This window comes from Cervus elaphus, chromosome 11 (genome assembly GCF_910594005.1).
Source record: "Cervus elaphus chromosome 11, mCerEla1.1, whole genome shotgun sequence".
Taxonomy (NCBI): Eukaryota; Metazoa; Chordata; class Mammalia; order Artiodactyla; family Cervidae; genus Cervus; species Cervus elaphus.
The window spans coordinates 55,615,494-55,642,524 of record NC_057825.1 but is presented as its reverse complement, the minus strand read 5'-3'; the positions used below and the strand labels follow the sequence as shown (position 1 = coordinate 55,642,524).

The following is a 27,031-nucleotide window of genomic DNA, read 5'->3' as shown; positions in this document are numbered from 1 at the left end:
TAAAATAAATCTAAAGTGCAGTATATATATGTGTGTGTAATATATATATATGCACACACACATTGGACACACACTCAACCATAAAAAAAGAATGAAATTTTGCCATTTGAAGCAACACAGATGGACTTGGAGGGCATTTTGCTTAGTGGAACAAGTCAGACACAGAAAGACATAAATACTGTATGCTATTGCTTATATGTAGAAACTAAGAAACATGACAAACTAATGAATATAACAAAAAAGAGGCAGACTCATAGATGTAGAGAGAGAACAAATTAGTGGTTACCAGTGGGGAAAAGAAGAGGGGAAGGGCAGAATAGGGGTAGGGGGAAAGAGGGTTATTATGGGATTATATGAAATCATGTGTGTGTAACTTTTGAAAATTGTAAAGCACTATAGAATTTAAACAACCTTCCATTCAATTAAAAATTTTTCAGGAAAAAAAAGACACAAGTCCTTAAGTATAGCATATATCTAAGGGTGAGATGGGAATTAGGATTTACCTTAATGAAATGAGTCTGAAAGAATTTGTGAACACATATAAAACCGCCACAGGACACATCCAAAAATTTGCACATATTCCTCTTCTGCTCACCCCCTGTTGGCTAGAACTCAGTCACATGACCACACACAGTCAAGGGGAGCTGGGAGGTATCATTTCTGTTGTAATGGCTGGACACCCAACCAAAAATGGGTGGTCTGTTACTATGGGAGGGAAATGGTACACAAGTAAATTTCTGCCTCCGAAGAAGCAAATGCGCAGATGTGCTGGTGGGGGAAAATAAAAGAACGCTGTGGAATATAATTTACATTCGTGGAAAAGGGAAAGCATGTTTCTCATCATTGGCATCCTTGAAAATGCTCGTGACAGATGGATGAGTGAAAAACACAGGTCGAATAACAGTGTGGATTCATTCAAGACGGTTGATAGATGCAGATCTTAATGGCTGCGGAAGCTGAGGTGATTGAAAGGATATTTGCCAGCCCAGTCATTGTGGGTATCTCCAGGTGACTGAATTACTGACACTCATTTCATCCATTTCTGTCATTTTTCTGTATCATTTACTGTTTTTCCCCAAACAGAAAAGAAACATACACAGTATTTCTTCCTATCCTTTCTAATCAACTCACCTCCCCAAGCTGGTCTATAAAGAATGTTGGTGAGAAATTCCTGGGTGTCCTGCAATGAGACTTGTGAGGTAATCTCTCAGATCAGAGACAAGCCAAGCACAGGGCAGCAAGAGGGCAGGGCCAGGGGTCTGGTCAGACAGTGAGGATGGGCAAGCAATCATAGTACCAGGGCTTGAAATCGCAGCTGAGTAGGGGGTGGGGGGCATGCCACTGGAACAGAAGTCAGAACAGAGAGTCAGTCCAAAAGTGGGAGCAGCCAAGGTGTGGTGTCCAAGGGGATGTGCCAGGGTGTGGGCAAAGCATCTAAGTGTCCATGCTGAGGATAGTGTTCACAGTTCCAACGAGTCCAAGGGAACAGGAGGAAAAGAGATTTCAGAAAGTGATGCTTGGGATCAGTGATGGGTTGAAAACCAATGCAAGTTGTAAAGACCCCAGCAACCTCATTCAGAGCACTTTTGAAGAGGTACAGTCAACCAGACTGCAGCCGTGATGGAGCCAGGAGGACACGGGGGAGCATGTTACTGCCCTAGCAAGAGCGTTCTTTGCAGGGCTGATGCTGACAGCACTGGACAAGGATTGGGCAAGCGCGTTTAATCTGCCTGCAAACTCTGAGCTATGACTAGTCCTTCCCTGTACTCTTGCGTTGAGAAAGGTTCTAAGGCTGAGTCTGGACTTGGGAGGAACCACTGAAGCAATAATTAGTGATGTCTCCCAAGGCCCAAGGGAGAGAGCTGTAAACCAAATGCCATGATTTCAATGGCTTATTCTTCTCCACTAGGGACTCACTACCACCCCCTTTCCCCTCACTTGCCTGTCTCCCATAGTAGGGAAAAATTATACATAATCCCACCCTTTTCACTTCGGCTGATTCACTGCTAGAGTTTCTATATACAGAGATCCTTTTTATGTAGCTGTCATCAAAAGTACACCCTAATTGTAAATGTTTTTTCCATTTGGCATTACAACACAAGGATTTTCCTATGATCCTTTTTTAATATCTTTTTTTAAACTAACATGAGTACATTGCAGAAGAGACAAGAAATCAACAAGCAAAAACACTTTAAAACATCTTTAATTCCAAAATGCACAGGGGGACTGTGCTGTGTGTCAGGGAGGGCAAACCAGGAGGATGGTCAGTCTTACAACAATTGCTCCAACACTTCCATAAGTATCAGAATTGTATGGGATTTTCTTTTAAGAAATGAGGGTTCCCTCTGCAAACTCATTAGAAAAGGTAAATCTTTCCCCCTCCCAACAACAACAAAAAAACAAGAGCAAAGGTTATAAACAAGAAAATTTGCAAGCAAATAATTAAGAAGCATGTTCTTCTCTAATCAGTCAGGAAAATGAACATTAAAACAATGAGGTGATTTTCCCCTCCCGCAGCATACTGGCATGAAGTCAAGTGTAAGAGCATCCAGCACAAGCAAGGCAACGGGCTTAAACTGCTATAGCCTCTTGGGAAAGTAATCTAGAGTTGTTTATGAAAATTAAAAATACTCTGTGTGTACATTTGTCAGAACAACCCTACTTCCAGGACCTCCTCTATAAAAGTTAAGAAAAAAACAAAATACAGAACATGAAGACATACGTACAAGGACATCTAATGAAATACCCTCTCATTTATTCAATGAATATTTGTTGATTAACTACTATGTGCCAAGCACTAAGAATACAGTGACAAAAACATAAAAAACATCCCTGATTCCATGGAGTTTACCTTTCAGAGGGAGGAGATAATCAATAAAAAACAAAGGAAACCAAAGACCCCCAGGTACACTTAAATGACACAGCTTGGAGAAAAACAGAACAGGGAAGAAAGATGGAGAAAGTGCCAGGGGAAGCAGAGTGTGGGGTGGGGGGAAGGGGTTCACTTAATAGAACAATCAGGGAAGGCCTCACTGAGAAGGTGGCATTTGATCAAAGAACTGAAGAAGGGGAGGAAACAAGTCATGGGGATATTTAGGAGTGGAGCATTCCAGGTAAGGAAACAGCTGATGCCAAGGCCAAGGGGCAGACAGATTCCATTGTGTCAGAGAACCAGAGTGAAGTCAGGGAGGTAATAGGGCAGGTGGGCCCACTGGAGGTCACTGCAAGGACCTGGCTCACTCTGAGTGGGATCTTGCCATCTCGGGGATGCAGACAAGAATTAGGAAGTCAACAGCCTACAAAGGTCATGCAGTTTTGAGGGTTGGAGGGAGGGAGATAGCAGGAACTGAGGACCAGACCCCAGGGCATCCCAACCAGCAAAGGAGGCTAAGGAGGTGTAGCCAGGGAGGGAGGGGGCAACCCAGGGAGATTGGGCTGTGTTTCACGGGGGGGACGGATGGGCTGCGTCCAGTGTGCTGGCTGACAGATCAAGTCTGATGGGAACTAAGGACCAACATCCTGAAGGAGATGGGCTGGCCCAAGCCTGGCAGGGGACTTCTGTCACGGAGGGTGGGCACTTGTACAAGCCCCTCGGGCAGGGAAGTGGAAAGAAGCAAGAGCAAGGAGGACCAGGAGGACAGCAGCTGATGAGCCCGACAAGCCGTTGCATGGGGCAGCTGGCCGTCTCTGGAGAACAATGGAGGGCCCTGTGTCCTTGAGCTCCAAGGAGGCCGCCTCTCACCCAGGGCCAGGCGGCCGGGAGGAAAGCGGATCCCTGTGTTAATTAAGTCCCATCAACAGCAAGTCGGTGCTTGCCAAGCTGCCGGGTGGGGCCTGATCTCAGTCCTGCCTCTGAGGAAGCTTCCAGGACGCTGGGACTGGTGCTGGCTCCTCGGAAAAGTGCTAAGGCTGGGAGGAGGAAATGAGTCCCCGACGAGGGCCGGGCCAGAGGAAGGCCACAGCCCTGTGAGGAGCCGGGGGGGTGACGGGGGGTTGCTGGGGAGAGGCCAGCGAAGGTCTGTCCTGAGTGAGAAAAGCAGATGCTATGAAATGCCTCTTCCTTCCTGCTCTGGGTGATGCCTGGAGGGACAGGGCAGGCTAAAAATGGTGAATTTCAAATAGAAATGAAACAGATTTTCAGCTCACCCTGGGGCTGAGTGACATTTTCTGGACAGAGAAATTATCTAGTTGGAAGAGGCCTATAGTCATTATGTCCATGAACCACGTATTTTACAAATGGAGGAACTGAGGCTCAGAGAGTGGGAGGTGTTTGCCATGGGTCGAGCAGCCAGTGAGCAGCAGGGCTGAGAACCAGGATCAGGACCCCTGGCACCTCTACGTGCCGAGGGGGTGCCTGGGAAACGGTGCTGCCTCCTGAATCCATGGACTGAGGAAGCCAGGCTGGGGAGGGGAAAGCAGGAGACAGCGGAAGCCAGTGGGCTCCGACAGAGGAGAGAGAGGCCTGGCTCCCGGCAGAGTGGACTCCATGAGCTCCTGATCATGGAGAGGGGTCTTGAGGTCTGAGAGGGTGGGTCTCAGTGGGCCCAGGACCTGGAGGAAGAGGCACACAGGCCCTGGGAGGAGCAAGCAGCCCGCCTGTGGGTGTGACCACTTCACGTCAACCCTCTGAACTGAACTCAGAACCTCAGTTTACTTCCGGAGTTCCCTTCCCTGTGAGTTCCATCCGGCTCCCACTCATTATTCATTTCCTGCTAAGGACTCTCACCATGTTAAGACTTTCTCCCTGGCCTGCATCTCTGTGGGGCTCTGCCAGACATCCTGGGCTGGAGTGGAATGGGCAGGGCCCTCGGGGCTCACCCGGTAGCTCCTCACCAGGGCAAAGAGACCCCAAGAGCCCTCCCAGCCTAGGCTGTACATTGAGGAGGCCTCAGGGCCTAGGACTGTCCTGCAATGTGGTGACAGACAGACCTATTCTCTGCCCTCCAGGAGCCCACAGTCGAGCCAGCAAGATGGTTGGAGAGACAAGCCACAGAGCCACTAGGGGACCAGGAGCTTCCCAACAGGCGCAAGGCAAGGCGTGTGGAATCTGGATAAAGATGAAAGGACCTTTCGCTGAGGGAAGGGCAGGTCAGGAGTCAGGGGAGGTGAGCTCTACCCGGATCAGAAGGACAGCCACTCATTTATTTGTAATATCTTTAAAGATGCTCTGTTGGTGTTTGTTTTGTTTAACGACTCTGGACGCTATCGGCTCCTTCCAGTTATTCCCTGGTTCAAAAGAATCCCTCAAGAGGAGAAATAAAGCTGTTCTAGCAAGAAGGAGGCAAGACCTCAGGCTCCGTGTGGTGAGAAAGCCCGTGTGGGCTGTAATCTGAGCCTTGAACTCAGGCATGCAGGCAGTTTGGGGCCCAGGTTGGAAACGGGCTATGAGCAACCTTGGAGGTCACAGAGCCACTGTCTACTTGTACTCAAGATGGGTCACTCGGGGAGCTGAGGGTCTGGCCAAGCTGGACCCCAGGTCTCTGGGTTCCCAGAGGGCCATGTTCTCCCTCAGTCACAGGGCACTTGGTTCTGGGCGGTTCCTCACTTGCTTTTCCCACATCCCTGTGCTTGGGAGAGGAGAGTGCAGGAGAAGGCCCACTGGAAAGGGGGGTTGAGCCCAGTGGGTCTGCTGTGGGAAGTGCTGACGGGAGGGGCAGTGGTTCAGAACAGTCCGTCCAACCTCCCTGAGGAGCAGGACAGGGTGCACCTATGAGGCTGCCAAAAGGGGGCTGGGGCCTCTCAGGCAACTGCTCCCCTCAAGCTTGGCTCTGATCCAGTCCTGTCATCAAAGCCAAGGGAGGCCGCCCTGACAGATGTCACCAGCACGGAGCTGTCAGTCATCCCAGCAGGTCCCCACAGCACCCCCTCCACTGTCCTGTGAGGGCTGGAGGACAAGGCTCTCCAGTGTGCACCCCTCTGAGTGCTGACGGCTGAGCCCCCTCTCCTAAGTCCTCTCAAAGCTGTAGCCTCTGCCTTCAGTTTGGAGACTCAGCTGGTCAGAGACCCTCTGGCAGTGCCTGGGGCAACCACATGCATAAGCAAATCCTAGCTTATCCAAAAGCCTAACGTTCTAGTGGCCCGGATACCAGCAGTCCCCAAATTGTGTTCCATGGACCTTGCCTTGCCAGTGGTATCCAGTGAGATGCATGCGTGAGTGCTCAGTCATGTCCATTGTTTTGTGAACCTGTGGACAGTAGCCTGCCAGGCTCCTCTGTCCATGGGATTTCCCAGGCAAGAATACTGGAGTGGGTTGCCATTTCCTTTTCCAGGGGATCTTCCTGATCCAGGGATCGAACCTGCATCTCCTGTGTCTCCTGAATTGCAGGCAGATTCTTTACCACTGAGCCACCGGGGGGCAGAGCGGGGGAAAACTTGTCCTGTGAGAGGGGCATGAAATAAAGAATAAATGCACTCTATCAGCAGATGAATGGAGAAACAAAATGTAGCATACATGTACAGTGGAACATTATACAGCCATAAATAGGAACATGCTCAACATGGATAGATCTGTTTTTTAATATTTATATTTATTTATTTGATGGCACCAGATCTTAGTTGTAGCATGTAGGATCTTTGATCTTCATTGTGGCATGCAGGACCTAATTCCTTAATCAGGGATCAAACCCTGGTTCCCTGCATTGGGAGCACAGAGTCTCAGCCACTGGAGTACTAGGGAAGTCCCAATATGGACAGACTTTGAAAAATTATGTTTATTGAAATAAGCCCAACCGAAAAGGACAAGTATTGTATTCTGTTTAAATGAGATAACTGGAATAGGCAAATTTATAGAGATAGAAAGTAAGATAGAGGTTAAGAGGGGTGGGGATTGGAGGAGGTGGGGAAGAGGGAAGTTATTATTTAATGGGTACAGAGTTTTTCTTAGAGATGATGAAAAAATCTGCAATATAGTTAGTGGTTATGGTTTCAAAACATCATATCTTATTTAGGGCTCTTCAAATGATTTAAATGATAAATATTATGTTATACACATTTTATGGCAATAAATTTTTTTCTTTAATGTAGTGAGTGCTCAAACAAGTTTGGGAGACATTGAATTCTCAAATTTAAATGCAGGGGCCAAAAAAGAAAAAAACAAAGAAATAAATGGAAGGGCAATATAGGGGTTGGGGATTAAATTTTTAAATTAAAAACCTTTTAAATTTAAATTTTTATTTTAGTTTATTTATTTTTAAATAAAAATTTAATTAAATTATTTTTTAAAAGGGTTCTTATGGGATTATATGAAATCATGTATGTAAAACTTCTGAGAATTGTAATGTGCTATAGAATTTAAAGAATATTTCATTCAACAAAAATAAATTTAGGACTCCCTGGTGGCTCAGTGGTAAAGAATCCACCTGCCAACAGAGATGTTGATCCCCGTGTTTGATCCCCGGTCCAGGAAGATCCCACATGCCACAGAGCAACTAAGCCCATGGGCCACAACTACTGAGCCTGGGAGCTACAACTACTGAGCTCACATGCCAAAACTACTGAAGCCTGCACGCCCTAGAACCCGTGCCCCCAGCAAGAGAAGCCATCACAACGAGAAGCCCATGCATAACTAAAGAGTAGCCCCTACTCACTGCAAAAGCCTGCACAGCACCAAAGACCCAGCAGAGCCACACACAAAAAAAAAAAATTTTTTTTTTTAAAATGGGACTTTGCAGGACTTTTCAGAGCCTTTATGATGGGGAAATATTAGCTACAGTTCCCAGTGGAGAGGATCATTGAATCTTTGTTCTTAAAAATCCTAGTCCTGTTCATCTTGGGGCTGATCCTAAATTACAGCATTTGACTTCCTTGGCTGCCTCTCACACCTGGAAGAGGCACTAAAATTTTTGTTAAACCCCTTACCCTGATTTCTATTTAGAAAATAAAGGTCAACATAGCTATCCCAATGTGTACCAAATGCTTGCTTTTTTCTTCTATTTTCTTCTCCAAAAATGGTGATTTATTTCCCGGGACTTGGAAGGATTTTGAGTTCTTTATTTAAAATAAAATAAAATAAAAATAGGGTGTGAGTGGCATGCGTATGTGTGCATGCAAAAGGAAAATTCTAGAAACTTCTGGTTGTGGAAATGAAATCCCAGAAGAGGAACGCATGGTGTCTGTGGACCAGATGTCTTTGAAGGTAGTTTGAGGTATAGCCTTGGTACCCGGCTAAATTCAGGGCTCCACTTGCCTCTTGGGGCAGGGGCAGGCTCTGTCCTGTCCCCTCCTCTCCACGGTATTGCCAGTCAGCTGCCTCTGGACAAGCCTTGGTTATAGGAGAGCCTAGGGAGAGGAATGTGGCTGGTCTAGGCCCTGCATCTCTTCTCCCAGAGGCAAGACCTAGATGCCTGCTCAGCTGAGTGTGGGTGAGAGGCCCAGCCAGCTGTCATATTTGCTTATGACCTTTCCACTGGGCATCGTATTTTATAGTCTCCTGTTTTCAGGCTGGGATTTGGTGGTGACCTAGGGTCGGGTAGGGAGATGTTAAACTGAAGAAAAAAGACTGGATTCAAGCCCCAGCTGTGGGACAACTTCAGTGAGTCACAAAGCAGAAATGTGGTGTCAGAGAGAGAAGCCAGAGGGGAAAATATTTATAACTGCTGGAAACACAATGAACCTGTCAAAAATACATGCAATCAGCTAAAGAAATTGGGGAGAAGTAGCAAGGTCTTGTTTGGTCTTCTGGGAGTGTAAACATTTTTTAAAAAATCATCAGGAGAGAGGAAAATATTAATAATTCCTCTATACACAGCTGCCTTGTGTGAGTGATGTTTTGGGGAGATCAAGGGAAAGTGGCTGTGTTCCCCTGAACTGAAGCAGAGTAGAGAGAAGGGATCAGCCATAGGAAGTGATTGAGAGAGAGATAATTAGATCGGAGAGACAGAACCATGGGTTTCCCTAGTGGCTCAGTCGGTGAAGAATCTGCCTGCAATGCAGGAGACCTGGGTTCGATCCCTGGGAAGATCCCCTGGAGAAGGACATGGCTACCCACTCCAGTATTCTTGCCTGGAGAATTCCACAGACAGAGGAGCCTGGCAGGCTACAATCCATGGGTCACAAAGAGTCGGACCCAACTGGGCAACTAACAAAGATAACTCTCAACTCTCAAGAGATAACCATGGGGATATAAGCCCTTTGAGAATCCTCAGAGATCTGGAGCAATAATGGGCTTCCCAAGATAGATGGAGCAAAGCAATGCTCTGATTTACATATGAAGAGGAAAGATGAGCCTTAGGATGGGGGGACCTGAACCCAGGCTCTTGCTGTTGGGTTAAGCAGGTCCTCTCTGTCTGCCCAGGTTATGGAGTTGAGAGAATTAGACTTCCCTCTGGGGAATCAGGGGTCTTGATGGATTAGATACAGAAGAAAGTTAGATTAAAAAGGAACTGTCTCTGGGACTTCCCCAGCTGTTCAGTGGTCAAAACTCTGCATTTCCACTTCAGGAAGCATGAGTTCAATCCGTGGTTGGGGAACTAAGGTCCTGCATGCTACAAGGTACGGCCAGAACAAGCAAACAAAAAGGAACAGTTTCCACAGCAGTAAACACCAGCGTCCAGAAAGAATCGTGTTTTGGGGGCAGCCAGAAGAAAAGGTACTGAGACATGGCTGAAAAGAGGGGCTGTTAAAACCTGGGGACTGGATTCAGCCACATCCCTAGATGACCAAACTAGGTGTCACTGAGTCTAGGGAGACACTGGAGTCACTGGAGGAGGGGATGGGACTGTCTGTGACAAGTCCTATGGGCAGCTAAGGAGACTGGACTTTGCCTAGAGGTGACAGGCCCAGGGGAGGAACTTTAGCAACACACCTCCAGTTAGCAATAGTGGAGGAAGGGTCAGCAAGGAACAGATCATAGAGAGGAGGCCAGTCATGGAGTGGCCACATAGTCCCGTGGACATAAGCGAGGCAATCTCCTGAGATATCCTCCATCATGTCATCCCAATGGTGCCCCAAAGGCTGGCCTGAGGGGTTCCCACCCATAGTTTACTCCAGAATGGCCCTAAGACTGGGATAACCAAGAAAGCACATCTCTTCAATTGATCAATAGTGACTGCTTGGAGCACTGTCTTGAGCTCCGGCAGCTTCAGACCCTCCCCATCAGACAAAGTGCCACAGTTGATTAGTGATACCTGAGGAGGGGTGTGTGGGTGGGGCTGCATTCATTCATTCATCCACACACCTTGATAAACGTTTATTCAGCACCTCCTGCAGGCCAGACACACGTGCTATGAAGCTCTCCTCTTTGCAGGAGTGCACAAAGGCTCAGCCACAGAAAGAGTAAAAAGCCTCAAGTCTGGGCTCCCCTCTGCTCTGGAGCTTCTCCCTTTGAGCCTCTTTAAAAGTGAAAGTGTTAGTCGCTCAGTGAAGTCCTGCTCTTTGCTACTCCGTGGACTGTAGCCCACCAGGCTCCTCTGTGCATGGAGTTTCCCAGGCAAGAATAGTAGAAAGTGTTGCCATTTCCTTCTCCAGGGCCAACCTAGGGATTGAACCGGGGTCTCCTGCACTACAGCAGATTCTTTACCGTCTGAACCACCAGGGAAGCTTCTTGAGCTTCTTTGAGTCCTTGGTAAAGGCCTGCGCCCTATTCTCTCAGGGTCTTAACAAATTAGCTACTTGGTAGTTATTTGTGGAAGGAAGAAAATAAATGTATGAATTATCATATTTTTCATAGTTTATCCATTTATTCAACAAAGAAACTGATATATACATTGTACAAAGCCCTTTCAAGGATTTGGAGATGTGATTGACCTAATCTCTGCCTTCTAGGAATTCACAGTGCCATCTGGAGATTAGACACGTGCCCAAATAGTTGCAAAACAAAGTCGTTATTTATTAAGCCAGGTTTCCTGGGGTCCCTGGCTTCAGGGAGGCAGACACAGCTTGTCTGGGGTCCAGGAGACCAGAGGAGACTGTGAGAAGGGAGGATCCTTGGGGCAAAGGGTGAAGCCAGCCGCTCCCTCCCCTCCCCACCTCACTCAGGTAGGGCCCCCTCCAGCCTCCCTGTCCTCCTGGAGCCTGAAGACAGCAAGCCTCCGTGCAGGTGGCAGAGAGTCAGAAGGAGAGGTGCTCCATGAATCTGCTGAAAGAGACACTTGGAGATGTCAGAGTCTTGCTTTGAGAGGGCTAGGTTATTTGTCATTGGGGCTGCTGGCAATAGCCTCTTTGTAGCTCAGGAAGCCAAGTGGAAGGTGGGAGGCAAGTGTAACCCCTACTCTAGCTCCCTAGTGGGCCCCCAACTGACTCCCCGCCCCCCCAGTACAGCCCTTATGTTGTTGAATGTTAGCCACTCAGTTGTGTCTGACTGAGTGGACACAAAGTCACTCTTTGTGACCCCATGGAGTGTACCCTGCCAGGCTTCTCTGTCCATGGGATTCTCCAGGCAAAAAACCAGAGTGGGTTGCCATTCCATTCTCCAGGGGATCTTCCTGATCCAGGGACTGAATCCAGGTCTCTCACTGGAGGCAGATTCTTTACTGTCTGAGCCCCCAGGGGAGCCCCAATACAGCCCCAGCTCAGCCCAATTAGCGGTACCCAGCTCTCTGCCCATATCTCGGGCACAAAGGAGCCCTGTCTGCACCTTTGCTCCCTATGCAGTCCCTGCTCATAGCTCTGCTACCCAGTTCCCTGCGCCTGGGAGCTACCAGCTCTTGTATGTCACTGACTTGTGAGGAAGGGGAGATGGGTGGGTGGATTAATCAGGAAAGGAAATGGGACATGATGAGGTGGTGGGGATTTGGGGAAGTCCAGGACCGCATGGTGGGCCATAGGGATGGGAGGAAGGACTGTGTGGGGAGATGGAATCCACAGGGGCCCTGGCCAGGCTATGACCCCAGAAAGTGGCCCAGGGACTTGTGGAACCCCTTCCCCAGAATTTACACCTCTCTTCTGGGACTGTCTGAGGTCCCAAGAAGGAGCATGCAGCCTGTGTGCGTGTTGTTTTCAAAGAGCCCGATGACACTCAGCCTTGAGCTTGGGAGGATCTCTGACTTCCAGAGCTCTTCTTTGTGGTTTTGCCCTTTGGAGAGAAAGAAGCACGCATGCTGCAGGAACCAAGCACGAACCAGAGGTACACACGTGGACACGGTGTGTACACGCATGGCCTCCCACATGGGTACACGCCCTCCATGACTGAGCCACCCCTGGTGTGTGGGGCCAGGACCCAGAGCAAACAACGGAGCATGGAGGGTATGTGTATAAACGAAGCTGCGGGGGCCCTGTGACCACACTCTCAGCTGAAACAGGACAAGTGCTCTCAAGGCTCCAGGAAGGCGGCTCTTTATCACTTTTATTTTGGTGAGGGTCTTCTTGCACGGTTATTTACACAAACTGTTGAGAAGGCTGCCAATGAAATGTGAATCCATGGGAAATGGATTTTTCTTCCCTGGGGATGTACACGGTGGATATCTGGGCATGCATGTGTGTTCAAGAAGGAGTGTGTGTGTGTGTGTGTGCATGCAAAAGAATCAAAGCTGCTGTATTGGGAGAAAAGCTAGAAAAGAAAAGAAATAAAAAACATGGAACTTCTTGTCACTCATATGTGTGTATACATTCATATAGTCATCTGATGGTATCACAATTATTTGCTTGTCTATTTGTACACACACACACACACACACACACATACACACATACGTCCACATTTTTGGCACAGCCTGTATTCCACATCAGTGATTCTAAATCACTTTTTTTGTCAGTGATCTAACCCCACTTAATCCAGTAACTCTCCACCTTGCCTGCACATTGGAATCACTTGGGGAGCTTTTAAAAGTCCCAAGTGCCCAGACCAATATAGCAGAATTTCTGAAGATGGAACTTTGGCATCAACACTTTATGTCAATGTTTAATAACCTCCTTAGGTGATTCTAACCTCTTTTGAGGACTGAAGACTTCTCTGCATAGAAAGTTCTTCTTCCATTCCTCTGCTCAGAAAACTCCTATTTATCCTCCAAGACCTCTGCCCCTCCTACAGCCCTCCACCCTGACATTCCTTTCGGAGTTCTTTTCTAATTACCCCTCCCCAATCCCCATGAGGGCTTCCCTGGTGAATCAGTTGGTAAAGAATCCAATCCACCTGCAATGCAGGAGACCGCCTGCAGCACAGGAGACCAGGGTTCAATCCCTGGATCAGGAAGTTCCCCGAGAGAGGGAAATGGCAACTCACTCCAGTATTCTTGCCTGGGAAATCCCATGGAGAGAGGAGCCTGGTGAGCTAGAGCCCATGGGGTCACAAGAATTGGACACGTCTGAGTGACTAAACCACAACCCAACCACTCCTGCTGGGCTGTTACTGTCCCATCCAAGGCCCACTGCAGCGCAGGGATGGGAAAAAGCCATGCCAAGACCTTGGGCCAGAACTGGCTTATGAGGCTGAAAAAGTGTTAAGAGCACAGGCTTTGAAGTGAGGCCACCCTTGTGTGAGACCTGGCTTTGTCGCTGACCTGCCCTGTCTCCTTCTGTACTCAGGTTCCTCATCTGTACAACGGGATAAAAAATTCAGTCCCCACCTTATAAACTCATGGTATGGAGTAAATGAGGCACAAACAGAGAAAGCTCCTCACATGTTCCTGACCTGGCCTCCTGGTCACCAGTCTAGGCCAAGCCCATGGAGAGGGCCCCACCCCACCCCGTCACACACACACACACACACACACACACACTCATCCACACACTGCTCATTTCTGAAGGACTCTTAACCTCTCTCCTCCCCCTGACTGACCGGCCAAAGTCCTGGTCACCCACAGAGTCCATCAACACAAGCAAGTGTTTTCTTTACACATTGGGGCTTTTACTTCAATTTGAAGCAGATGGTTGAGCACAGATGTGAACAGCTTTGGCCTTGTGAGCACAAGGAAAGAACAGGCCTTGGCTTTGAACATGCCTTCCTCCCCACATTACTGGCCCATTCCCCTGGTCCCTTCCTCCCCTCTGCCCCCCGGAACGACCGTCACAGACCATTGGCCTCCAGGCAGGCCCGTCAGGAGGGCAGGCCCCTGGCAAGGAGTGGCTGGCCAGGCCAGCTGGGGGCAGGTCACCTCGAGGCAAGTCCCGGGGGTGGGGTGTGCGGGCGCTGCTCTCCCTACACACTCACTTCTCATGACGCTGAGGGCCCAAGAAGGAGCCTGGGCCCAGGGAACATGGAAAATCAAGGTCAGAGGCCTGGGCAGCCAGTGGGAAGGAGAGAGGGGCCGGGATCTCAGATCCCACTCCCCACAGGCACCTCCAGCCTCCCACTCACAGGCCCTAGAAGGTTTATCTTGTGTCCAGCCAGCTCAGGGCCCAGTGGAGAAAGACAGTTCCGGGTCAGGTCTGAAGTCACCAAACATCCATCTCTTCCATGAGTTCCTAGTGGAAATGTTGATTCGTCTTTGGCCTGAGATGGGACCCGGGCAACACGAGGAGCAAAGGTCACAGAGCCACAGTGTGGCTTTTCACTGTGGGGTCCTCTCACCCCCAGTTTGTTCAGTGTCCCTGTTGAATCTTTGGCAATGAATTTCTGTAGCCAGATGGACGGTGGGCCTCAGGCCCGGGCAAGGCGAAGGCTTTGCTCTTCCCACCCCACCAGGCAGAGAGCAAAGTGCAAAGTCACCGCAGAGTGGCTGGGGGTGGGGGTGTGGGGAGTGGGTGAGAAGGAGGCAGGCTAGCTCTTGTCCTGAGAGGCGGTGGTCTGAGCATCCGGTGGCATATTAGAGAGGAAGATGAGGCTGGACTTGGCAAGCTCCCCTTCTCCTCAAGCTTGACTTGGAAAGAGGGCCCACAGCAGCATCCTTGGGCAGGCCCATGGCTGGTCACTCCTGAAAGAAACAGCCAATGGGAGGAAAAGGATAAATCAGGAGGATAGGATTGACATATACGCTACCATATATAAAATAGATAATCAACAAGGACCTACTGTATAGCACAGGGAACTCTACTCAATACTCCGTAATAACCTATATGGAAAACGAATCTGAAAAAGAATAGGTATATGTATAAGTAATCACTTTGTCGCACACCTGAAGGTAAAACAAGAGGCAGTCTCCTGCACTGCAGGCAGATTCTTTACCAACTGAGCCACCAGGAAGCCCCCAAATCAAACACACTCCAATACAAAAAAAAATAAAAATAAAGCTAAGAAACAAAGAAAAAATAAAATAGCTAAGCTAAAAGGATATATTGTATGGTGCAGGAAATATAGCCAATATTTTGTAATAACTTTAAACGGAATATAATCTATAAAAATTTTGATTCACTATATTATAAAACTGAAAATAATATAATATTGTAAATCAACTATCCCTCAACAAACAAAAAGAAACAACCAACGGGGACATCCTGGTGGTCCAGTGGCTGAGACTCCTTGCTCCCAGTGCAAGGGGCCCAGGTTCCATCCCTGATCAGGGAACTGGATCCCACATGCCACAACTAAAGGTCCCACGTGCTGCAACTGAGACCTGGCACAGTCAAATAAATAAATTTTTTAAAAAAGAAAAGAAACAACCAATGGTCAGAAGCACCCCTGCCCCCGACACACACACACTGGTCCTAACTCCAGAAGGCCAGCCTGTACAAGGTGCCGGCACCCGTAGCACCTGTTCTTACTTACCCTCGTGGCTGCCCCAGGAAGGACCCATATGGCTCAGGCAGGGACTGCATCTTGAAAGGTTCAGTAAGGGATGGAGCCACCATTTGGACCCAGGACTGGCTGCCCCCCAGAGCCCACAGTGTCCCCTTACTCCCCACCCCACCCCTACTGCATTTCAGAGCCACTGCTGACTGAGTTGGGCTTCCCATGTGGTGCTAGTGGTAAAGAACCTGCCTACCAATGCAGGAGACACAGGAGACGTAGGTTTGATCACTGGGTTGGGAAGATCCCCTGGAGGAGGGCATGGCAACCCACTCCAGTATTCTTGCCTAGAGAATCCCATGGACAGAGGAGCTTGGTGGGCTACAGTCCATGGGTCACAGAGTGTAGGACAAGACTGAATTGACTTAGCACACATGCTGATTTAGTTGGTTTGGGGGATGGGGGTGGGGTGTAGCGGATAGAAGAAGCTCAGGGACCCCGGTCCTGATACCCAGGTGTGACCTACAATCCCCAGGTCACACCTCCAAGGAATGTTAGAGTCAGCCCTGCCCCTGCCCACAGGAATGGCATCCTCACCTCCTTCTCCCCACATCCTTCAGACAAGATACTACACCAGCAGCCAAGAGGCCGACTCTAGGTGCAGCCCATCCCCCCGCCAGCTAGGCTTGCGTTCTTATCTACAAAATGACAGTGTCTTCATCTAGTGGAAATAAAATAGTAATGAAGTCTGACCTTGAAATTCTAATGCAGAAAACAAATGAGCATGGTTCTGGTCTATTTGAATCAGGAGAGGATGCGGGACACAGAGAGAAGGGGACCCAGAGTCTACAGTATTCCTTCCAACGTGCAGCCTGGTGAAGTCTCTGAGAACTCAGGTGCTTTGGGGCAAATTGGAAAACCCTTAGGTTAGACCACCTTTCAGTCCCTTGTAGTCCTGACCTTCAGAAACTTCACTCTGGCCACTGAACTTGGTGTTGCTCATGAGAAAACTGACCAAAGGGTAGGATTTGCTACAGGAAGGGATAGGAGATGGGGAGAGGTCATGGGGGCTGCCAGGGCTTTAGCTTTGGAGGGAGATCAGACCTGGTGGGGAGGCTCTTGAGGGGCTCCAAGTCCACCTAAGAACACTCAGGAGAACAACCATCCCTTAACTGGGCACGCAAACCCCTAGCAAAGCGGTGCCAAATACCTCTCTCTTGCTTCTTGCAACAACCCTGAACAAACAGCTAAGCACTTATTTTTGGAACAGAACAGCTGTCAGGCACCTCCGACGTGCCAGGGAACCTTCTCACATCCCCCATCTCAGAGGTAAGTGCTACCTACGAGTTGGCAGCACCAGCATTTGAACCCTGATCGGTGCTGTTTACCCTAACACATGAAGGCAACTCCTGCTGAAAGGGAGGCTTGGGGAGCCGGGCTGGAGCCAAACCACGAGGCTGGAGGGGCTGCTAACCACAGGCCCCGGTGAGCCTCAGGCCTGGGCGTCCAATGGGCAGGCGGCCAAGGTAGAGGCTGGGGCAAGGCTGGAAGTGGGGTCCAGGGAGGGTGAGGGAGCCCCGCCAGGGGGAGGGAGTGTCCTCCGGCTAACAGAGGCTAAGACACGGGTAAAAGGAAAAGTGAGAGGAGGGAGCATCTTGATGTGGTGAGTTCGGGCTCACATTCTCCGAGCCCATGGTGTGTGCTGGCCCCAGCAGGAATCTGCTTTTTGTTACTGAGTCTGAAGAGGAGGATTAAGAAGCGGAAAGGAAACCCGTGGGGATGGCACTGGGTCTGTGGTCCACGGGGTGATTTACAGCCGCGTCATCCCGGCGCTGGCTGCCTGGGCGGGCCGGCCGAGGACTGGCCCCGCGTTCCTCCCTTGCTCAGTCCGCCTGTGGTCAGAGAAGGCGCGCAAGGCTGGGGCAGCTGGAGCCGGCCCCCTGGCTGCTCTGTCAAGGCGCAGCCGCCCAGCCGGGCTCTGCCCCAAGCCATCAGTAGGGCTCTCAGACTCCACGGAAGCCATGGCTACCACCCGCCCAAGGCCTGACCTTCAGTTCTCAACCCCACCCTTTCCCTCCTGTCTATACTGGACCTGCCTTCCACCACCCACCTTGGACCAGGAATCCCACACATAACATCATCTGTCCAAGGAAGCCTTATGTCAACTGGGGTGTGGTGGGAGGAACACCAGGAGGTCTTAGGTGCCAGGACCTTTTCTGCAATTAACCAGCTGTATGACCTTGGGAAGCTGATGCTTCCTCTCTATGATTTAATTCCTTCACCTGTATGGCAAGTACAAGCCCATGCACGTGGATTAGCACTCCCCAAAGGGTTGCTCTGCAGAGTATGAGCCAGGTGAGGCATATCCCATGAGATCTGGAAACATCACAGACCTTGGCCCCACCTTGGAAAGTCATGTATGGGCTTCCCTGGTGGCTCAGCTAATAAAGAGTCTGCCTGCAATGCAGGAGACCCAGGTTTGATCCCTGGGTCAGGAAGATCCCCTGGAGAAAGTCACAGTATATATGGACATATCAAAAGCTCTGAAAAATCCTGCAGTCAAGAAATTTGTATGGTTTTATTTACCCAGCATTTTCTTTTGATTCTGTGACTGTGACTGAATTGTGGGGAGTAGAAACTCATTCCTATCTTTCCATTATTCAAGGTTACCCAAGGGGCTTCCCTATGGTTCAGTGGTAAAGAATCTGCCCACCAATGCAGAAGACATGAGTTTGATCCTTGGGTTGGGAAGATCCCCTGGAGGAGGAAATGGCAACCCACTCCAGTATTCTTGCCTGGGAAATGCCATGGACAGAGAAGTCTGGTGGGCTAAAGTCCATGGGGTCCCAAAGAGTCTGACACGACTTAGCAGCTAAAAAACAATGAAAGGGCATTTCAGGGAGGCTAGAGGAAAGTCTCAGGAAAGCTTGCAAACCTCAAGGGGCAATCTATGGCCATTCCCTCCAGGTGCCTGCCAACCACGTCACTCGGCCCCGTCTAGGCCCTGCTTCTTTACTGCCTGTCTCCCCACTGATCCAGTCTCTCAACTATCCACCCCAAATGCCCAGTGAAGGCAGGCCACTGGTCCAGCCTCAGTCAGATTTCTTACCAGGGACCCATCAGCTGTGGCTGAAAGACAGGAGACAAATCTACCTACGCCATCCCTTCAGAAGAGGCAAGGTGTGTGTTTAGGTGTGTGTGCACACGCACACGTGCAAGCATAATTGCAAATACAGAGGAGAGGGCTGGACTTACTCTCCACTGTGACAACCACACCACAGACTCCTGCTCACGTAACCCCTGGCCACATCCTGCTCCAGGTGAGAAACACAGCTTGCATCCCATCCAGCTCCGTACTTTTTGTGGGTGGTTGTTTCCACTGCAGCCAACACTCTGGGTATGGCTGGGTAAGGGTTTCATTGTCCTGAGGAGCCCCCTACACAGTCTCTCAACAAAGAAGATGCCCTTTAAATACAGGTTCTGCCTCTCACTAATGTTGTTGTTATTCAGTTGCTCGGTCATGTCCGACTCTTTGCAACTCTATGGTCTGCCGCACGCCAGGCCTCCCTGTCCTTCACTGTCTCCTGGAGTTTGTTCAAACTCATGTCCATTGAGTCGATGATGCCATCCAACTATCTCATCCTCTGTCGCTCCTTCTCTTGCCCTCAATCTTGCCCAGCATCAAGGTCTTTTCCAATGAGTTGGCTCTTCACATCAGGTGGCCAAAGTACTGGAGCTTCAGCATCAGTCCTTTCAATGAATATTCAGGGTTTATGTCCTTTAGGATTGACCAGTTTGACCTCCTGGCTGTCCAAGGGACTCTCAAGAATCTTCTCCGGCACTACAGTTCGAAAGCATCAAAAAGTCTCACTATCGTAACTTTAAAAAATGACTAGGCAAGATCCCTCCCAGGTCCCTTTCAGCAGGTCTGATGTGTGGAGTCCGACTGAGGTGATTTGGTTAGTGTGACAAAGTGGCTGCGTTTATCACATTCAGGAGTCATCTTTTTTTTTTTTTTTTGGTCACACCGCACAGCTTGTGGGATCTTAGTTCCAAAAGCAAGGATGGAACCCACAACCTCAGCAGTGAAACCACAGAGTCCTAACCACTGGACCACCAGGGAAGTTCCAGAAATCATCTTTTGATTGTTCACTCATTTGTGGCTGGAACATCAGCTCCACAAGGCCAGGGATGTGGTCTGTTTTGTTGGCTGTTGTAGCCTCAGGGCCTAAAACAGCCTGGACACACAGTAGCATCTCAATAAATATTTGCTATTTGTTGGCCACGTGAATAAATATTTCTAGTCACTGCCATTTTATTTAATATAGTGATTATGTGCCACAGATAGGTTTCCTATTTCAAATGTGTCACTGGACATTTTGGCTAACTGTGCCTGTAACAGTTGTGAATTCAGGAACCATATTGCATCTTTCTGCTTTTGTTCACTTCCAGTTTTTAAATTTCTAATTATATCCCCTCTGCTTACTAAGTTTGTCTCTGGCTTTAAGTGGATTGGTTTCCTCTCTTGATCACTTTTGTGTGCTACAGAGTAATTTTATCACTGTAGGGGCATTTTAAAAAATTATGATTTCTGCCTGTAAGTTATTTTACCTTTCAAGTTCATTTTCAGTCACTTTACTTACTTAACCATGTATCATTGTTTTCAAATTATACATTTTTTCTATAGATAAGCAATCTGGATACAGCCTTTTATGAGCAGAAAAAGGCATCAAATGATAATGAAATCCTGAGGGTTTTTTTTTGTTTGTTTGTTTGTTTGTTTTTTATGGTTTGTCCTTAAAGGGAGCAGTCAGATTGCAAATGTTATTTTAACACTAAAATATGAAAGACAGGGACTTCCCTGACAGTCCAGTAGTAAACACTCCATGCTTCTAATGCAGGGGGAGTGGGTTCAGTCCCTGGTTGGGGGACTAAGATCCCACAGGCTGCATGGCACAGCCAAAACATGAGAAAAAAGAAAAAGAAGAAGAAGAATGAGGCTTCCCTGGTGACTCAGTGGTAAAGAATCCACCTCCCAATGTCCCAATGTAGGAGACATGGGTTCTATCCCTGCTCTGGGAAGATCGCACATGCTGTGGAGAACTAAGCCCATGAACCCCAACCATCAAGCCTGTGCTCTGGAGCCGTGCTCTGCAACAGCAGAAGGCACTGCAGTGAGAAGCCTGAGCAAGGCAACTAGAGAGTAGCCCCCACTCTCCACAACTAGAAAAAGCCCAAACACAGCCACAAAGACCCAGGGTAGGCAAAAGCTTTTCAAATTTATTAATTAATTTTAAAAAAATACTTAAAAAAAAAAAAGGGCAAGCGGGGAGGGCATCAGAGATATATTTTGCAAGACCCACATTATCAGGCATTGTTTTACTTTCATCTTTTTTTTGCGGGGGGGAGGTGGGGTGGGGAAAGATGAGCTACACAGCTTGTGGGATCTTAGTTCCCTGACCAGGGATTGAACCCAGCTGTTGGCAGTGAAAGTGCCAAGTCCTAACCACTGGACTGCCAGGAAATCCCATATCTTTCACTTTTATGTAAACCAATATTTAGGCTAAAAGGGGATTTTGTGTTTGGTTCTAAATGCTGAATGCTAGGTTTCATCTTGGCCTTAGAGTCAGTGGGGCTCTGGGGCCCTGGGGCCCTGGGCAGGCTGGTTGATCTCTCAAAGTCTCAGTTTACTCATCTTTAAAATGAGCACAGTAATAGTACCCATCTTTAGGTCAGTTGCAAAGAACCAATGGCACAAGGGAGCCACTTGCGCCCATCAGGGTCTGACCCACAGTTGAAGCACCAGTTCCCATTCCTGCAAAGATCTGGGTCCTTGGGGTGACTCACTGGTGTTTGAAAACATAAAATGGTATCATAGGCTGAAAAGTCTCAAAACAAGTAACCAGAAATAGTCACATGGAACCAACTGCCATCTTGGCCAGAAACGTCCAGAACAGGAAGCAATAAATCTGTGCATGCATGCTCAGACGCTTCAGTCACGTCCAACTCTACAACCCTATGGACTTATATAGCCTGCCAGGCTCCTCTGTCCATGGGATTCTCCAGGCAAGAATTCTGGAGTGGGTTGCCATTCCGTTCTCCAGGGTATCTTCCTGACTCAGGGATCAAACCCACATCTCTTATGTCTCCTGCATTGGTAGGCAGGTTCTTTATTTACTAGCACCACCCGGGAATCCCAAGATGGTGTGTGTGCTAAGTTGCTTCAGTAAGCACAATTTTTAAATTACTGAAATCACATTCATAGTGAATAAACAAGTGAATTGTGGTATATTCATACAAAAGAATATTACTCAGCCATAAAAAGGCATGAAGTCCTGACACATGACAGAACTTGGATAAACCTGGAGAACAGTATGCAAGGTGAAAGGATCCAGACACAAATGTTCAAATATTACACGATTCCATTCACATGAAATGTCCATAACAGGGAAATCTACAGATTTGTGGTTGCCCAGAACTGGGAAGGAGACATGAACTGCTAAAGCATACAGGGTCTCTTTGGAGCTGATAAAAATGGTCTAAACTAGGGGTTTCCATGGTGGTCCAGTGGTTAAGACTCCACATTGCCAATGCGGGGGGCCCTGGGAGTTCTACTCCTGGTCAGGGAACTAGATCCCACATGCCACAACTAAAGATGCTGAGGCCGCATTAAAAAGAAAAAAGATCTCACGTGCTGCAAAGCACATGGCAATAAATATCCAGCATGCTGCAACTAAGAGCCAGTGCAACCAAATATTAGAAGAAAAAAGGGGGAAAGAAAGAAAATGCTCTAAATTGGTGGTCGTGATGGCCACATTTTAGTGAAAATCTTAGAATCTGTTGGATTGTCAGCTTTAAATGAGTAAACTATAATCTCAATAAAACCATGAAAACTTCCGTACATGCATAGGTAGTACAGGTTAATTGTAGAAAACTTAAAAAACACAGACAACTAAACAGAAGAAAACCATTTAAGTCACCTCCCTCTCCCCACCCAGAGAAACCATGATAGCTATAGGTGATTGCTCGTCCACACGCTTTTCTTTTCTTTTCTAGTTTAAAAATTTTTTTTTATTTCTATTTAAATTTTATTTATTTATTTTATTTTTGGCTACACTGGATCTTCGTTGCTGCATGGGCTACCCTCTGGTTGTGTTGCATGGGCTTCCCTTTATGGTCGCTTCTCTTGTTGTGGAGCATGAGCTTTAGGGTTGGGACACCCAGGCTTAGTCACCCTGAGGCATGTGGCATCTTCCCAGACCAGGGATGGAACCTATATCCCCTGCATCGCAAGGCGGATTCTTAACCACGGGACAACCAGGGAAGTCTTAAGGTGGCTCAGCGGTAAAGAATCCGCCTGCCGAGCAGGAGACACAAGTTCAATTCATGGATCGGGAAGTCCCCTCGAGGAGGAAATGGCAACCCACTCCAGTATTCCTGCCAGGGAAATCCTACGGACAGAGGCGCCTGGCAGGCTACAGTCCGTGGGGTCGCAAAGAGTTGGTCACGACTTAGTGACTAAACCACCACCACCACAGTTGATTTACAATGTTGTATTAATTTCAGGTATACAGCAAAGTGACTCACTTAGATATATATATATTCTTTTTCAGATTCTTTTCCATTGTAGATTATTACAAGATATTGAATATAGTTCCTTGTGCTATATATCCTTACTATTTATCTATTGCATACAGTAGTGTGTATATGTTAATTCCAAACTCCTAATTTATCCCTTCCCATTGTTTTCCCTGTTAGTAGCCATAAGCTTGCTTTCTATGTCTGTGAGTCTGTTTCTGTTTTGTAAATAACCTCGCTTGTATCACTTTTGGATTCTACTTATAAGTGATATTATATGATATTTGTCTTTCCCTGTCTAACTTACTTCACTCAGTATGATACTCTCTAGGTCCATACATCCACACACTTTTCCTGTGCTTAGGCAGGCCTGTATCAGATTTCTTGGGAGTGAAATCAGCTTGCACAAACCGTACCGCAAGCGGGTGTTTGTGTTTTCTCGAACATTCCAGCCCATTCATCTTTGCATTTGGCAGACCTGCTTCCACATCTCCAAGGGGCCTGGCTCTGCTGAGGTTATTCTGGGCACATGCAGAGGTCTGGGCTTCTGGCCTCCAAACTTCCCAGGGAACTGGAAGCAGGTATGGCTCAGCCCACCCCCAGCGCCTCCTGCCTTGCCTGGCCCGGGCGCCACGGGTGACAGGCAGGAAATTTATGAGCAGTTGGAGCTGGCTGCTGTTTGCTGAGGGCGGGAACATGGTGTGAATCAAGGATCACACTGTGTCCTGGCTAGGAGGACTCTCAAGGTCTTAGAGCTGCAAAGTGATGGCCAGAGCCCCTTGTGAGCCGGAAGACTCCACCTAGGGACCATGAACTGGGCGGGGGGGGTGGGGGGGTGGAATTCATTGACTCAACAAAGATTTATTGAGTTCCTCCTGAGTGTCAGCTCTGTGACAAGCACTGGAGCTCGAGGCCCTGCCCTGGGGCAGCTTACAATCTAACCCCAGGGCAAAGCTGAAACCACCTGTGGTTGAGTCGCTAAGCCGTGTTCGATTCTTGGAGACCCTGTGGACTGTAGCCTGCCAGGCTTCTCCATCCGTGGGATTTTCCAGACAAGAATACTGGAGTGGGTTGCCATGTCCTTCTCCAGGGGAATCTTCCCAACCCAGGGATCGAACCCAGGTCTCCTGCATTGCAGGTGGATTCTTTAGCAGCTGAGCTATCACGGAAGCCCACTGAAAACACTGTTGCTGGTAAATGCTGCCTAGTCGTCTTTCCCCTGTCCCACCAGGCTGCTCACCAGAGGAGTGAATTCAATTGTTAGGGGGCCCTGGGCTGTAGGATGCTGTGGCTGCCTGTGATACAAGGAAGCCAGGTCAGGAGCATGGCTTGGTCCAGAAGTCCAAACTCCTTGCTGCTGGGACCTTCTCTGGTGGTCCAGTGGATAAGACACAGTGCTCCCATGCGGAGGCCCTGGGTTCAATCCCTGGTCAGGGAATTGGATCCCATATGCTGCAACTGAGAGTCCACATGTCACAACTAAAGGTCCTGCATGCCACAACGAAGATAAATATTCTGGGGCTTCAACTAAGACCCGGCACAGCCAAATAAATAGGTACATATTTAAATAAATAAATAAGCCCCTTCAAATTGAGGCCAATGGATGTGTTCAGACCTCAGGGTCAGTCAAGCACATACGGAAGAACTTTCCTAGTGGTAAGAACAACAAGGGTTACTGTGCTAAGTACAGGGGATCCCTCCTGGGCTAAGATGCTAGAGGTGGAGCTGGGACGCAGGTACCAGGACCAGCACTGAGACATCCCCATGCAGTCCCCCTGTTCTGGTTACAGCCTAGCTTCCGGTTATTCCTGCCCACAGAAACAGAGACTCCAGGAGGGTGGGGTTCTGCTGCTCGCTGTGTCCCCAGTTCAGACAGTGAGGGCTCCAGATCCACCTCACTGCAGGCTGGGGACATATGTTTCCCTTTGAAGCCTCCAAGAGCTTCACACTGACTTCTCCTCTCTCCTCTGTGTCTGAGCTTTGGTTGGTGCAACTGCCATCGCCTGCCCACTCACCCCACACAGTGCCACCATGAGCTCCTGAGAGAGGGGGCCAGGTCGTCCTCGGCTCCCTGTCCCCCTAGACCTGGGGACAGAAGTCAGCAAATCCATTGACAGAGGCCTCGTCTGGAGCCCACCACACTCCTTTGCTGTTGTATGGCCCTTGGGAGGTGGCTGTTGTTGTTCCCATTTTGCAGATGGGAAAATGGAGGCCCTAGGTCACATGCTAGGATGCAGCAGAGAAAAGCAGAGCCCTAAGCCCCTACCTACAAGGTTCAGTTTCTTCATCAGCAAAAAGGACTAGAAAGTCCCCAAACCATCCACCCAGCTGCTACCTCCCTGGTTCTAAGGCAATCTCAGCCTTCATCTACAGGGGCCTAAGTGAAGGTGGCTGGCCGTGGGAGGCCTGGCACTCTCAGAGTCAGGCCAGTGCTAGGAAGGAGCCCATGGGCCTGCAGGGGACCAGCAGGGAGACCCCAGGCCCCACTGTGCCAATGCCTTCTTGGGCTGCAGGCCACTCTCTCTGGTGGCCAGGCTCTGCTTCTGTCTCCATACTCGGCCTGTGTGTCTCTGTGCCAGCTATCTTGACCGCCCCTCTGTCTCTCCCTCCGAGTCCCTCAGCCGGTCTGTCTTTCTTGGCCCCCATCCCACCCCACCCCACAGTATAGGGCAAGGGTCAAGCTGGCCTGGGTGAGGCCTGAGCCCCAGCTGCTGCAGTCTCCCATCTGCTTCCCATCCTGGGAGTGTCCAGCCAACTCCACTTGGCTGCACGCTGCTCTTCCAGACCCCAGAAGCACAAGGAGCCCCTGACCTTGCCCTACAGACAGGCTGGAGGAGAGCAGACAGCTGGGCAGACAGGTGGCCTAGCCAGGTGAAGAAGGTCCTGCTCCCTGGAAGCTTCCCATGGGCCCTGACTTATGACTCTCACACGATCTGCCACCAACACTACACACACACACACACACACACACACACACACACATCCCCAACCACAGTGTCAGGGATCCCCAGGGCTTAAGATCGCTCCCCACCACCCTTCTGCACATCTCCAGTCTCCCCTCCCCAATCCTTATAGCAAATCGACAGCAGCAGCGATGGGGCACCAGCCAGACAAGCCAATACATGCCAAAGTGCCAGCCTGCAAACCTTTGCAAAGACCACAGCCTGCAAGCCTTTGCAAAGCCCACAGCATGTCTTGAGGAGACCCTCAGTAAAAGTCTAGCTATTGATACTTCAGGATGCATGGAGGCAATAATGGGGTGGCTGGGAGAAGCCATGAGGCCCTGGACAACCCAAATAACCAAATGACTTCTGCAAAAACAGTGTCCAAACCCCTCCTCTGGCCCTTCCCATTTTCCCTAAGCCCCTTATATCTAGACTCTGAAGTTACCATGGGATCCAGGGAGCGTTGGGGCATCCCTGATCAGGGCTCTTTACTCACCATCACCTTGACTATCAGTGACACCACAGAGGTTCCAGGAAGAGAAATGACTCTTTCACCCACACATGTACACACACACACACACTTAAATGCACACAGAGACACTCCCAAACACACACACCCCCACTGAGAGGCAAGGCAGCATAGTGGTTAAATGTTCCAGCTATGGCATCAGATGGACTCTGTGTGAGCCTTACTTCCCCATTCTACCAGCTGTGTGTATCTGAGCGGTTACTTAACCTCTCTGTGCCTCTGTTTCTCCACCTGTAAAAGGGTAATAATAGTAGTCTACAGTCTGAGGTTGAAGAGAGGATTAAAGAACACAATGGCTGGACTTCCTTGGTGATCCATCAGTTAAGAATCTGCCTCCCAATGCAGGGGACACAGGTTCAATCCCTGGTCCAGGAAGATCCCACACGCCTTGGAGCAACTAAGCCCATGCGGCACAATTACTGAAGCCTGTGTGCCTAGAGC

The 27,031-nt window shown here is 49.0% G+C and overlaps 1 protein-coding gene across 1 annotated transcript in view; it reads right to left on the bottom strand.

Moving 5' to 3' along the window:
- Positions 1-13,756: 13,756 nt before the first annotated feature.
- ATOH8 (atonal bHLH transcription factor 8) overlaps positions 13,757-27,031 on the bottom strand; it is a 41,304-nt gene continuing 28,029 nt past the window's right edge. The window contains exon 3 of the mRNA XM_043917794.1: positions 13,757-14,786. Within this exon, the coding sequence (XP_043773729.1) occupies positions 14,781-14,786 (6 nt within the window). The 3' untranslated portion in view covers positions 13,757-14,780. The remainder of the gene's footprint in view (positions 14,787-27,031) is intronic.